The 13,933-nt window shown below is 40.2% G+C and overlaps 1 protein-coding gene across 1 annotated transcript in view; it reads right to left on the bottom strand.

The window, feature by feature from the left end:
• The window catches only part of LOC124157471, a 29,929-nt gene that overhangs the window by 10,494 nt on the left and 5,502 nt on the right, over positions 1 to 13,933 (bottom strand). The window contains exons 2-4 of the mRNA XM_046532207.1: positions 11,712 to 11,883; positions 2,336 to 2,490; positions 206 to 1,354 (exon numbers count right to left, since the gene is read on the bottom strand). Of these exons, the coding sequence (XP_046388163.1) occupies positions 206 to 1,354; positions 2,336 to 2,490; positions 11,712 to 11,883 (1,476 nt within the window). The remainder of the gene's footprint in view (positions 1 to 205; positions 1,355 to 2,335; positions 2,491 to 11,711; positions 11,884 to 13,933) is intronic.

Here is a 13,933-nt window from a genome sequence, read left to right as displayed (position 1 = left end):
TATTCGGGAATGCGGGAGGAAACTGAATAAAGAAACACCTAAAGTGAAAATGTTTTGTTACATTTCTTTGTTCACTGTTAGACGATGATATTATCAAATTGTACCCCTATAAAAACATAAAATTGGAATAGTCTACTTCGTTGTAACTGACCTTGTTTCTTGTATACTAGAGACTAAATATTTTCATTTATTATAGTTTACTCGCCTGTTATCCGTCCTATCCTCTTCTCTCCCACGTAATTTGCTATGAGGCCGGCTATATGTGCCCCGACGCTGTATCCAATGACGTGCACTCCCTGTGGCGGCGATCCCACGAAACGCAGGCGTCGTGGTGTCTCCTGGACGACCTCCTGGGTGATCTTGTCTCCGTTTCCCACGCTACCTCCGCCGCCAATCAAAGCGTTTATCCTGGTGGCGCTGAGGACATTCCTAGCTCCACCTTGGGAATTTCCTCGGGCAAAGCCTTGTGCGGCGCCTCTTCCTACCCCTTGGACGTTCACCCGCGAGAGACCCTGTACGTAAACTCTGCCTGCGTTTGACGGCTTTCCTCGCCCGTTTTCCCTCGAAACCCCCTGTAACTTTGCTCTGTTAGCCCCCTGTACATTTACTCTGGAGACTCCCTGCACGTTTACCCTGCCCGCGCCTCTGGTATTTCCTCTTGCTGTACCCGGTGCGTCCGTCTTGGTGACTCCTATGAATTTTCCACCTTCGGTGTCTACTGCGTCTGTTCCTCGGGGGACGCTGATTAATTTTATTCGAGTTACTCCTCCCCCTCTGGTGGTGCCTAGTACGTTTCCTCTGGTGTCGTCCGGTGCTTGATTGACGGCGCTGGCGGAGTTCCCTCGCGTTACTCCTTGATTACTTCCTCTCGTGGTACTTGGCCCATTTCCCCTCGTCGCGCCTTGTACTTCGTTTCCTCTGGTGGCGCCGGGTAGGTCCGCACCGACTCCGGCGTTGTTGGGGACCCAAGATTCTCCACCGCCCCTGAGGCCGCCACCAACGGCTTCTGCTCCTCCCTGTCCTCTCGTTCTCCCAGCTGTCCTCCCGAGCAATTGGACAACCCTCTGACCGAAGTCGCCGTCCGCGGTCGCTTCGCCCGGGCCTTCACCGTCGTCGTCGTCGTAGTCGTTGAAGTCTCTGTATCGACTCCGCGTGTCTGCTTGGCGCGTCACCCTGTTGACGGAGAGGAGGCCACGGATGGACCAACGCCACGCGTCGTCCAGCCATCCGATGAGCTGGGCGATGCAGAGGGCGCAAAACCGCGGAGCCCACTCTATCTGGCTGAGGCAAGGTTCCACCACGAGCGAGGAGTAATCCACTATGATGACGTTGTACTCGCCGCGGGTGAAGTAGGCTGGAAAACAGTAGGACACGTTTAAATATACAGTTCGAAGTGGTCTTAAAGGTACCCATTTTATGAATTCCATTGAAATGGAGTTTTACATATGCATTACTATAATATACGATAAAATGTATTTGTGCGGAAAAGTTGATAAATTCAATGTTTTATTCGACTCTGCTTAAAATTTCAAGGAAAGATAGAGATATGTATTGCATGTAATTATTACTCTGACAAACACATTAGAATTATTCATCCATGAAGGCGATTTGGTAATGAGCGGTGGAGCTTGAGAGGAAAAAAATGTTTTCCTGGGTGAAACTAGTGAGTAATACTAACGTTTAATTATGCTTCCCACGAAGTGCACACATCAGTGGAATTTCAATACGCACGGTTTTCGTACCAGTTTAAAAAATGACTTATTGGACCTACCTCTAGCTCATGGATTTGTTGAAATTTAATTTTGGACTCTCAATATGTGATATATCCGTAAGCTTAGCCTCCTTTTTTAAAGCTCATGATTCCTTCAATTTTAAAATCGCATCGTTCAGTCATGTAGCCAGCTATAGAGGCACGCTAAATTAGCAAACAAAATTTTTATCCATGAATCTTAATTTATATTAAAGCATGCTTAATTGATGAGTTCCAATATTTTTAAAAATTTAGACCACGCTATCTATATATTGAGCTATCTGCTGATGGAATTCGCCCTCTTAAAAGCAAACGATGAAGGCTGACTTATTTCAAATTATGTGCTTGACAATCTCTCCGTGAAAAAATCGACCTCTTATGTCGTTTTATTGCTTTTTTACCATTACAGTGCTTACCAGACAAAATTAGTCTGTTTTTTTTTTGCTGCGTAGAAGTACCGGAAGCGTCATTACTTGACGGAATCATATTAGTGAGTGCAGTAAAATTTAAGACGCTGATTAAAATGACGTTTCTGACCTGTGATGCCTCAGCCGTAGTCCCTCCATCGCCTTTATTCTCACTTACCTTTGCGCATATCTGGGCTGGGCGAATATTTTCGTCCTCCGCCGAATCCGTGGATGACCACCTTAGTGGGATGAGCTGCGTCGAAGTGCGTCTCCATGAGGGCCGGCCCTGCGTCCTTCAGGAGGTCCAATTTTTCTCCCTCCTCTTGCGTGGACCTAGGCAAAGGGAAAGTGAAGTCAAGTCAAGATTGGCGGGTGCTTAAGTTGAATTGGACTTCGAGTAAGGATTAGATTTTGGATCAAGAAAATAAGCACTCCAGTTATGAAATAATCATGAACATGAAATATTTGATCTGGAAATCGAACTTGATTCCGCGAAGTAGGTGTTCTAAAGTTTCCTTTGCGTTGTGTCGTAAGTCTCGATGACAACTCTAGTGAAGCTGCCTTTTCTATTCCTTGGTTTGGGATTTTTGAAAATTTGAATGAGTCCGACCGACGCAGTATCTTTGGGTCCCGGTGGAGGAAATCTATAAAATTATGGCTTTCTTTTCCATTTTTGATCGGTTTACTTATTTTTTTTTGTATCCGCTATGCTTCGCCCGAGGTATTTCTCTCGAGTCTTTCCAGTTACTCCTCTCCCTCGACCTTGTACAGACCTTCGTGTATTGATAATGTGCCCTGAAGTGCCCTTCTCTTAATGTTTTGGCTGCGTTTATGAATCACCCTCAGTCAAATTAATAGCATTTCGCTATCATCTCGTAACGCAGTAAAATTTACTGTCAGTAAACTTTATCATAGTACAGTAGATTCCGTTTAATGGGTCCACCGGTTACTTGGGGCAGCCGCTTAATTGGGGCAGATCTTGAAGAACAGAACTCAATAGAGGAATAGCCCAGAGTATTCTCCGCTTAATTGGGACAGCATGCCGCTTTATTGGGCCATGAGTCGGCGACATAGACTCTATACTCGCGACGAAATTAAATTTTTTTGTTTTCAGAAAACTATTTTTTCCTCCTTTGATTTACTCTTATTTTTCACAAATATTCCTATTCTTGCCCTATTTTGAAAGCTCTTGTTGTTATACTATCCGCAAGAGGATAGGACTTAGCAAAAGATATTAATTCAACGTCAAAAATGATAATAAATTAATTAAACTCGCTGATTTAATATTCAAATTAAAAGTTTTATAAACTTTTGTTGCATTATAAAACATTCTTTAGTCTTCTTTCTGTCATTTCAACGTTTGTTTATGCCCATATACAGTACAGTTCGCCTAATTGGGGCAGCCGCTTTATTGGGGCAAAGTGCACAAGTCCCGATATGTCCCAATTAACCGGAATATACTGTATTTAAGTATAGCGGGACTAGCCACGGTGATAACTTTTTACGGAGTCACCCGCACAATTTATCGTAGTATATTTAGTATTCATATTTACTACTACATCTTAATTAATGTAACCAGAAGATGCTCGGAAATTGTGTCTTTAGATTTGATTTGTATCGCAATTAGAAGGGTGGGGATTTGACTCCCTTTACAATCATTCACGCCTGCGTTGCGTCTATGCGGACTGGGAAATGACCTACTGGGAAGCGATCTCCTCTAAAACCAAACCTCCTCTGGTACATTCTGGTACATTAGGGTACAGAAATACCACATTATCTCATTTAAAATCATTATGATCGTTCACGAGGTCGTTATAGAATGACGAAGTCACGTGAGGAGGTTGGCTTCTTATGCGAACAGAGGCTTTTTCGTACCTCGCGACATTACGCAACAAAATCCTTATTACGAGACATGGCTCTGCCATCAAGTCGTTTATTCCGAGCCTCGTGTGAGGAGCCATCCATTGTTTACGCAATGTCGTATTCATGTGATGTCCTTCGCTCCGTCTATTTTTTTCTGCGCACATCTTTTTGAGGTCGTGGTGTTGTTAGGCAATAACCTCGGTTACATCGGGAAGTGTTTCTAATTTAAGTTGAATTATTATTTGCGTCAAGTTCCTTTGGCTCCGGCTACGTGTCGCTGTGATGAGTATGGCTGCATCATTGCCCTGTGAGGAATGGCAAATTGTCGATTATGATTTGTCACTTTTCATTAATTAACTGAGTTAATCATCAAATAAATGTGCATTTTTATCACTATATAGACTTGCGAAGATATTAGATTTGACTTATAGAAAGCGTATTTCTGGAATATGTTTGTCATATGAGTTTACTTCTGGAATGTGACGGACGAGTTTAGGGTTTGTGACCTATCGTGATTTTCCCCTGTAATTTTCTACACTCCATTTCATATTGTGATTGAAATTAGTGCAAGTTCCAAGTTTTCAATTCGAAGATAGCGTAATAGCTTAGGTAAATATTTTCAGTTTACGGTACCTACAACCGAATTTCCAAAAATATTAAGAGAATTTTAAATACGTGTGAATCCACTATCAGGACTTAAAACTTGGATATATTGGTGGCTTGCGCCAATAAATTTTCTCGAGATAGTTAAGGTATTCCTAATTATTGATTCAGATCTTCCCTATTCAATACAGTATATAATGCACTTAATATCATATACCACTTGGTGACATTACAGTGGCGACTAAACCCAGGTCTAAATTAAAATTGTTGTTTTTTTAACAATAGTGAATTGCATTTTATTTCTTTTCATTCCAATATGCTCGAATCGTTACCGTGGAAAAGAAAGTGGGCGGGAAGAAAGGTATAGGAAGGCCACGAATGAGTTTCATAGAGAAATAGTAAGTATGTATTGTATTCATAGAGCAATAGTAAGCATAAGTAATATAGCAATCTTAAGTATGTTAAAGAGAGGAAATACTGAACATGAAAAGGTTTGGTAATCGGAGAGCGGGTTCTGTCTAACTACTTCGGTTTGTTGACTTATTTTGGTGATGATGTTCGAATGCTTCGCAATATCGCAGAAGACCACTGAATGTAGTAATCAAGCTAGACCTCGCTGTCTATATTCCCTCTCCATCCAAGCGAGGAGGATTTATGGGCTAATAATAGTGGATGGCGTTCCGAATTCACTCCTCGGTAGAGGCAACCTGAAGGGAAACACATGCTGAATTAACGGTGTTGTTATCCGGTGATACTTTGTAGAGTTTGATGAAAATTTAGAATGGAAAACTAAAACTTTGTTTTTTCTCAGAATTTTTATTATTAAAACACGACCATGGTTTTGACGGTTTACGTCATCTTGATCGGAATATGACGTTAACCGTCGAAACCATGGTTTTGCCTTAATAAAAAAATTTTAAAAAAAAAACGAAGTTTTAACTATTATTCAAAAATGCTGAATTAATAAAATGCATATCTTGTCTATCAGAGTAAACAAGAATTTTGACACCTGTTGATGTACTTCTACACATTTCCCTTGAGGTCCTCAAGTCTATATCATTATCAATTTTTGTAGGCATGGACAGCTTCTAAATCTTGGTTTTTGTTCGTTTTTTAAACACAGCAATTACCCTCACTGGGATTTAAGTGCAGATGGTTAAAATAATTGGCATTTTTTGGCTGAGATTTAGAATATTTCGGCTTCGAAAGGGTTGCAGCTTAGAACTGCTTTTATCATGAGTTATCGAGTACCAAGAACTCGAAAAACGTGAAATTAGCTTCAGTGAAGTACTCTAGAAACGTGAAATCACCTTCGATGATAAATTCCTATGGCGTATGCTATTTATAAGGTCGGTTTCCTAGCGCATGCAAATTCTCAGCTGTCTCCACGCTAAGGTAGGTCAGGTTTCTGTTGCGTGGTAATTGATTGATCTCTCTGGAGAGAAAATTTTCACATGCCGAAAAGCTTTCGCGTGAAATGTTGTTCTCTCTGGCCTACTTTACCTACTGTTATCCAACTCTCTGTGAGTAAGCGTGTTCAGTTATCATCGCAGATATCCAGAAGTGCTTTTCGGCGGATTTGAGGATATAAGGCGTATTAGGTAGATACTAATATCACCCTTAGAATCCGGGCTCTTGCCGCGGTCGTGAAGGAATAACTAGGAAATCAATGTTCGGAAGATTTTTCAATCTCCGTAACTCCTCCATCTTATGCGTAGAGGAAGTCAATAAGAATTACACATTTTTAGTGATAATTGGTTATTTGCCTCATATTCTTCTCTTTTTACACTATTAGCTTTGTTATTTTAGTTCATCATGAGCCACAAGGTCTGGCGAGATGTTGGATTTGATTCAAATTAATGTGATGAGGAAAAAATATTTGGTTTTAAACTGCACTATTGTTGTCTTTACCATAGTGAAAATAACCGACTCATTTTTACCATCCAAAGTGTATTTCGTATATAAAGAATGTTTCATGTGACTCATGTATTCTGTCGAGTTCCTAATGGGCATTGAATGAACGAATTAAGGTCCAATAATGTCAAGAGTAAGGGAAAAGTTGGTACGCCGGAAACTATGAGTTGAAATTGGAATGAATGGCGAGGACTGTGTATGATTCGTTCGTGCATCCGGATCCGCCTGGTGAATCGTTTATTTTGAAATGTAGGTTTAGTTCGCTATCTTGAAAAAAATGCGAATCGGCATAAAAATTTGAATTTAAATACGTGAAATGACTGAAAAAATTCCAAAAAGTATAAAGATGGTTCTCAAGCCGTCCAAATCAGGGCCCTAGGAGACCCGGTCAGCTGGGAAAGGAGACACAGAAGTAAGTTTTCTTACTGTACAGAATACTGAAAGGATAACCATGGTACCCCCTCGGGTGTTTCGCTAAACTCATCACGTTGGCTAAATTATACGGGGAGTGGATGGAAGAGTAATGCAATATTTTTTTTCTTGAAAGTAGGAAATACATTTTCATATTCAGTGGGGTATGGAGGTATACGAGGCTTAAGTTTCCTAGGTGTGAAATCAATACAGAGATATCTACTGTCTAAAATGACCTATGTGTCAGATAAAATACGTTTTAACTCGGAGAAAATGAGATGGAAATTACGTGCTTGAGATACGGGTGACAAAGGTATATAATCGTACGAGGGTCTAATCTTTATTCTCTGAAAAAAGTCAAGATCATTGCTTAAGCGCAGCGGCAATGCGTCCCGAAAAAAAAGGCCGAGCAGGAGTGCCGAGAGGTCGGGCGCCGGTCATTCCTTCCAAGGAGAAAGCCTACATGTCAGGTGTTCTAATTAGGTGCTTTCTTTTTCTTGGTCTAAGTGCGACATTGCCTCTTGTCACGGGAATTCTATCAGAAGCGATAATGTGTAAATGCCTCTTTCTCTTATGGGATATTGATCAGTATAAGCCCTTTCGTCGTGTATTTATAAATTCCTCGTATTTAGAAATTGATATTTCTTGTTTTATAGAACTCCATTCCAACTTTATTAGTTTCCCCTTCAACAAACCCGAGACCTGGCCCCGCTGTTTAAATTCACGCTTTTTCGCGATTCTGCGGTTCGTCCATGACGCATGAAGTTAACGTCTTAAATTCAGTCGATAATATTCCTTTATTTTTTAATTAAGTAATCATGGGGGATTTTCATTTCCCCTCGCTCGAGGCAGATGTTTTCTAGTACCCGTGCCTCGCAATAGTCTCACATCTAATCTCTCACAACTAATGAAGAGATTTCTCCAGCAAAGCTCACTTGACTCGAGGCAAAGGTGAACGACGTATAACTGATGAAGTTCCACAGTTATTTTATCGATCTATCACTTACGATTTCTCTGTGACATTTCATAAGACAGTAACAAGACACATTTTGAAAGTAAACATTTTATTAGGCCACTCTGGGGTCAAAATTAATAGCTTACTAGTTCATGCACCGAGCTTTTTTCCATCGGGTTCAACTGTCACAGTTTTCACTAAATGGTGAATAATTCCAGTATCTTGAAATAATTACGTTGATATTTTTACGCCTTTACATTTTCTGCAATTATTCAAAAATTTCTATTGTTATTTATTTCTGGTGATTTTTATTACTCTTACAGTTGTGACAAACTCAGTTTTACTTCGATTATATTCACCTGATTTACCTCATAATGTTTATTGAGAGCTGTTGTGTCTTAGAATTAGTCTAATGAGTTAACAATAACTGAGTTACTAACTTTTTTTGAGCTCCTGTGACTTTCCTGTGGAAAATTAGGAATTTATTTATTCCGCCTCGATTGACATCTAGACTAGCTTCAAATCGACTAGCTTCAGCCAGTGGCGTAGCGAGGGGGAGATCTGGTGGGTCCGGATCTCTCCCAAAATATAAAAACAATTACTTTTTATCATAAAAGCAAAAAATGAAAAATCTTGAATTTCCAAAAAATTTAGTCGAAAAAGATGTTTTTTTTATTATGAAAAGTGTTAAAATTAGTTTTAAACCCTATACTCAGTACCCTGAGTCTCAAAAATTTTCCCCCAGTTTTGGACCCCCTACCCCCCCGGACGAAATTCCTGGCTACATCACTGGCTTCACCTAGATAAACTATGCTGTTTGGCATGGGCGCAGTCAAAAATCAAGGCTAGGGGGGGTTTTAGGCGCAACTAATACTTTGGGGTGTTGGGGTATTGCATACCCGCCAGGGTAAGTGGGAGTTGCGGGGGCCCTCCTCCAAAAAATTTTTTAAGATTAATGGTTCCAAATGGCGAGTTTTACGGCTTTCTGAGGGATATTTGATTAATCCTAAGACTTCTATGTAAGGAATACTAATCCATTAAGTAAAATGGATTAAATTTAAAAATTTCTCTGAGCTCTTGGGGGGGGGGGGGGTTTAACCCCGAAAACCCCCCCTCGCTGCGCCACTGTTGTTTGGTACAAATCGGTGACTCGAGGAAGAGTTGACTTGGTCATACTTAATGAAATTATGATCGGATCCGGAGGTATTTCAGTATTTTTCTTCTATTAGCTTTCCGAGGCTTTTGCTGCGAAGAATCGTGTGGTCAGTCGTTTTCACATTCCGATTGATTTGAGGGAAAAAATAAACTCCAAGGTCCACGACAGAGAAAGCTTTTTTTTGCAAGGATGTCGATGCCTAATTATGCATTGTGAAAGGCCGTTCGTTCGCTTTCGTTGTCTGCTAGCAGATTCGCTTGTTGAGAATGCCAGGCGCCGAAGTTGCCAGATATTCCCTTTCACGTACGCTCATAATAATTCTTTTCAGGTGAATCCTAGCCTCTTACGCATTCACTTTGGAAGATATACCTTAAAGTGTACACCTTCCAAGAATGTGTTTTGTTTATTAAAATGTAGTAATTTATTATTTTTGTTCGCTCTCGAGAATGTTAATTTCCCCTAGGAATAATTACACTAACTTCGAAATAAGAAGACAAATGAGGAAAATTACCAAAATTAGAACGTGTTATTTTTATTTTTTATCAGTCGCGTAATTCGTTGTGAACATATTTTTTGTTGAAATTGATTGAATAATGTAGCGAAGTGACCTTATTTCAGTTTACTCCTGTTAATGGAAAGCTTAACTATTTAAGTTAGTATGAAAAAGTTCCTTCAAGTATTTTGATTAATTCAGCTATTTGGAAATTCAGTTAAGAGTCAGGTTTCTATATAATTTCATAAATTTGCGACTTCAGCTGGTTCTTCAAATGTCTCATCAATATTGGTGCATTAAGCTCGTTTGATTACTTGTGAGGATTGCATTGATCTTTAGAGGATAAATATAACTGATTGCTCAGATGTTGAAACTGCATTTACAGCCAATTTTGGTAGATAGGTAGGTATTTGGAGTAGGCGACCGACAGCTGAGGTCATTTGCGCCATGAGGGAAGGGTATGGAAGGAAGGGTGGAGAGAAACCCGGCGTCGCCATTAGCCTGCTCTTATCGAAAGGCGCCAAGGGGACCACGGCTTAACGTCCCATCCGACGGACGGAGTGTTGCGCTTGAAATGCCCTCCACACAACATTCAAGCAGGGATCGGGCAGTCTCTGATAATTCTCTGCCATTGCCGGGATTTGTACTCGGGCCCGTCGGGTGGGAAGCCAAACAATAGCCACTACACCAACCCGATCCCCTGCAACCAATATCGTGGGGCGGGATGTGCCTTGGTGGTAGCTAAAAATGGCATGAATCTATTAAAATAGATATCCACACTAATTGAGCAAAGAAAGCTATTTAAAAAGAAAGAAATGTATTAACATCGCGCCTCAGTTTGCTTATATTGTTTTTGTGTTCTTCATGAATTAATTTTTTTAGAACCTGCTATTTCCTTAATGTTAATTAGTCTTTTTGAATTCAATGTTTGACTAACAAGTAAGTAAGTAAGTGTAAGTAAGTGCCAACTGGACAGCCGTAAAATCCCGACAATCTGGTGAGTTGAAGAGAAGAGACGTATATTGAAAAATGCGTGGTATTGAAGTGTCTTTGGAAAATATACGTGTATTGTCTTGGCCAAAGGAATTAGGTCTCAGCGTTACTTTACAACGTTAATAATCTCGTGTAGTTACGGTTAAAGAATTTTCATTCTTATTCCAAGTACTTCGCTTTGACGTAATCCTAAGCATGTATGAAAAATAAGTAATACGCGTAACTAGCGTATTACTCATTTTTCTCAGAATCTCCATGGATTGCTTTGTAATTCGACAAAAAACCCGGGATAGTGGAAATGACAGCTTAGATGAATGCTCTCGGGCCACTTTATAGTCAAGGATAGGGATAATTATAGGCCTCACATTTTTTTTCCTATACATTTTACCTTCATCATCGACCATAGCGTTTTCATTTTCTAAACATGCCCGTGAAATTATTGCTTGAAATAAGGGCACGGCTGAAAATATTTATTGGCTAGTTGACTTTAATAGAAATAGACAACATTCAATGGCAGAAATTCGGAATGACAAACCCTATCACGATGAAAATTATCGTATGATATAGTAAATATTTGATTTAGCTGTAATTTCCATCACAATTAATTAAGACGGACGCTAATGATCCGCGGACTTAAGCGCGTAAAGTTATGGCGTGACTTAAGCTTGAATCACACGAACTTTTTCCATCCCTTTCGAGGGACAGTTCCAGCGATCGCTCCAAGGATGACGGAAAAAAATGACCGTTTCTCTCGACCTTTCTCCGGGATGGCTCGAGGGATGGAACTCCCATCCATTTTTCCATCATTCAACACATCCCTTTTCCGCAGCTGAAACCATCCCTGTCACCGTCCTTCAACCAATCGGAACGCACGTCCGGTAACAGCGATTTTAACGCCACGGTTGGCTATTTAAATTGAATGACAGTTGTATATACAGAAAGTGACGGAATAAGCAATGGAAAAGGGACGGTTGAAATGACCGTGTGATTAAAACAATGATAGGTCGAGCGATCATTTATTTGGCTCATAAAAAGTATCACTGGAGCTATCGCTCTTAGGGACGGAAATAAATGATCGTTAGATTCAGGTTCTAGACTCAGCTTTTATCATTCAATACCAATGCATCGCGCTTAAATCTTGGGTAATGCTCATCCCTTTATCTCACCTTGTGTAGAGGTAGAACTCTATCCTGGGGTACGGGCATCTGTATGGTGGTAGTGCACAGGAAGACGTGTTGAACAGATCGGCGACAGTTTTGGCCCTCGGCCTCGCTTGCTTCTTCACTGTTGTCGGCTGCTTGTCCTGCCTCTGGGGTTGCTGCTGACCAAATGCGTTGCCTGGGATATCATTCCGCAAGCAACCGGCGAACAGAGCGTGACCAAAGTGACGTGACATAGAACAGAAGAGAAAAATTATGAATGGATGCCTAAATAATATGAAAGATGGGGTTTTCTTGATATCTTAAAATATTAGGCGATTTTTTGCCGATAGTTTATCGTGATACTATTTTAGGGAATGATTGAACTAACGGCGGTTATCGTCCCGATATTATTTATCACGATCGCTTATTAATTATGGATAGTAAAAATATCTTATTTCAATCTTGAGTTTTCAATACTGCTCAAGGCGCACCTCTCTTTCCTCCCCGCGGTATGAATCTCTTTGTACTCAAGCCCCTGCAGTACTTAACCCCCATAACGGTTAGTTTAGCCACCAGCCCAATCCCGAATCATCGAATGCTATGCTTGTTGGCTCGTGGAAAGTACGTTGACTCGTTGTAATGGGTTTCAGTTGCCTTCTGTATTCACTTCGTTGACTCGAATTCGGCGTAGGGACACGCATTCATTCCGGGCGTCGATTTTTTTCGAATTTCACCGCGCACCAGCCGTTGCTGATTGCGAGTTCGCGGGTGAAACCGTTTGTGTGTGTAGCGGAAACGTGAGTAAGAAGCCTAGGAGAGAGAGAGTAGAAATGTTCCAAATTCCCAGAAGATTACGAAAGCGTTAATTGAATCATTTCGTGGTACATGCGAGGAGGAAGTTGTCATAATGTCGAGGAAAGTGGTCGTGAAAGTTAGTTTACAGGGATTGTGTGTTGATTGGTAAAATGTTGGAAGAAAATTGTTGTATATTATGTTATCAAGTCATGCAACATTTGGGGTACTTTCCAGCACCATAACCTGTGTACGTAAAAGAAGAACGCTCAGGGAAGTTTAAGTCGTCCTAAAGGAACTTACTTAACGCTTGTCTTCCTATATGCAAGTAACTTAACGCTCTGAATAAGTTTGAATGGTGCGAGCGTGAATAGTGTCAGCACTGCTAATAATTAATGCTAACTATGAAGAGAATTTATTATGTTAATATATTTTATGCCGATGGCATTTAGATTTTGCTATGAGAATCTCTCTTTTCATGATTTTGGTGCTTTGGTGCATAATGTGGTAAGTAGGTACATTCATCTACTGCTGATGAGTGCATTCGTGATAGATTGAACGAACAACTCAGTGGAACTGTTTAATGTAAGAAATGTAGGAGGAAGGTAAAACTTCGGTGTTTTATTTATTGTTCGACTATTCACTAATTACCTCTGCGAAGGTGTCGACTGGCCATTTCAACCTTGATACTCTCGGTCACCCATAGAGTCCTAGTTCTGTTTACTTGTGAATGTCTTCATGTTATTTTAAGCTTAATTTTATTATATTCCTTGATGGACGAGCGGGAATATTTAAAGATGGTTTTTCTAAATTTCGCTCAGCTTTTTTGTTCTTAAAGATGTACGAATGACTCGGTCTCCTGTGTAAAACTTTAGTTCATACTTTAATACAATATGCAAAAACATTGTTTCTGTGTTTGATATATATATATATTCACATTTTTAATCTGTTTTTAGTCGGTCAGCTTCTTCCTTTAATTAAATATGCTGAATCATGCGCCAGTTGTTCATATTGTGAGCGATGAAGTCTGAAGATTTCGAACTGAATTCATTAGTCCAACTAGAAATGGAACAAATGACGTCAGACCATTACGCCATATGTCCAGTAATCAATTGATGTATTTTCTCTTCCGTTGCCATTTTCATGGATTACAAATTTAGTGCGAAATTAATTTCCATCTGCATCTTTGAGGGGGCGTGTTTTGTAATGCGGACCCATGGGCTATTCTTTACTTCTGAATCCATATGACTTTTCGAAAACAGTTTAGGGAATACTGAAAGGGGGATGTGCTTTATACTAATCGGAGTTATTCCTATCGGTTGTCATTAAGAGTGGTTAGTTCCAAGTGGTTCTCAATTAGATTATAAATCACTGTGTTCGATTATCTTCGCTCCCAGGACGACACAAGCTCATGTATTGAGTTATCGGAATGAAAAATTTCTAACACGCCAATT

This window comes from Ischnura elegans, chromosome 4 (genome assembly GCF_921293095.1).
Source record: "Ischnura elegans chromosome 4, ioIscEleg1.1, whole genome shotgun sequence".
Taxonomy (NCBI): Eukaryota; Metazoa; Arthropoda; class Insecta; order Odonata; family Coenagrionidae; genus Ischnura; species Ischnura elegans.
The sequence above is the reverse complement of the archived record's forward strand: the minus strand, read 5'-3'. Positions and strand labels throughout refer to the sequence as shown.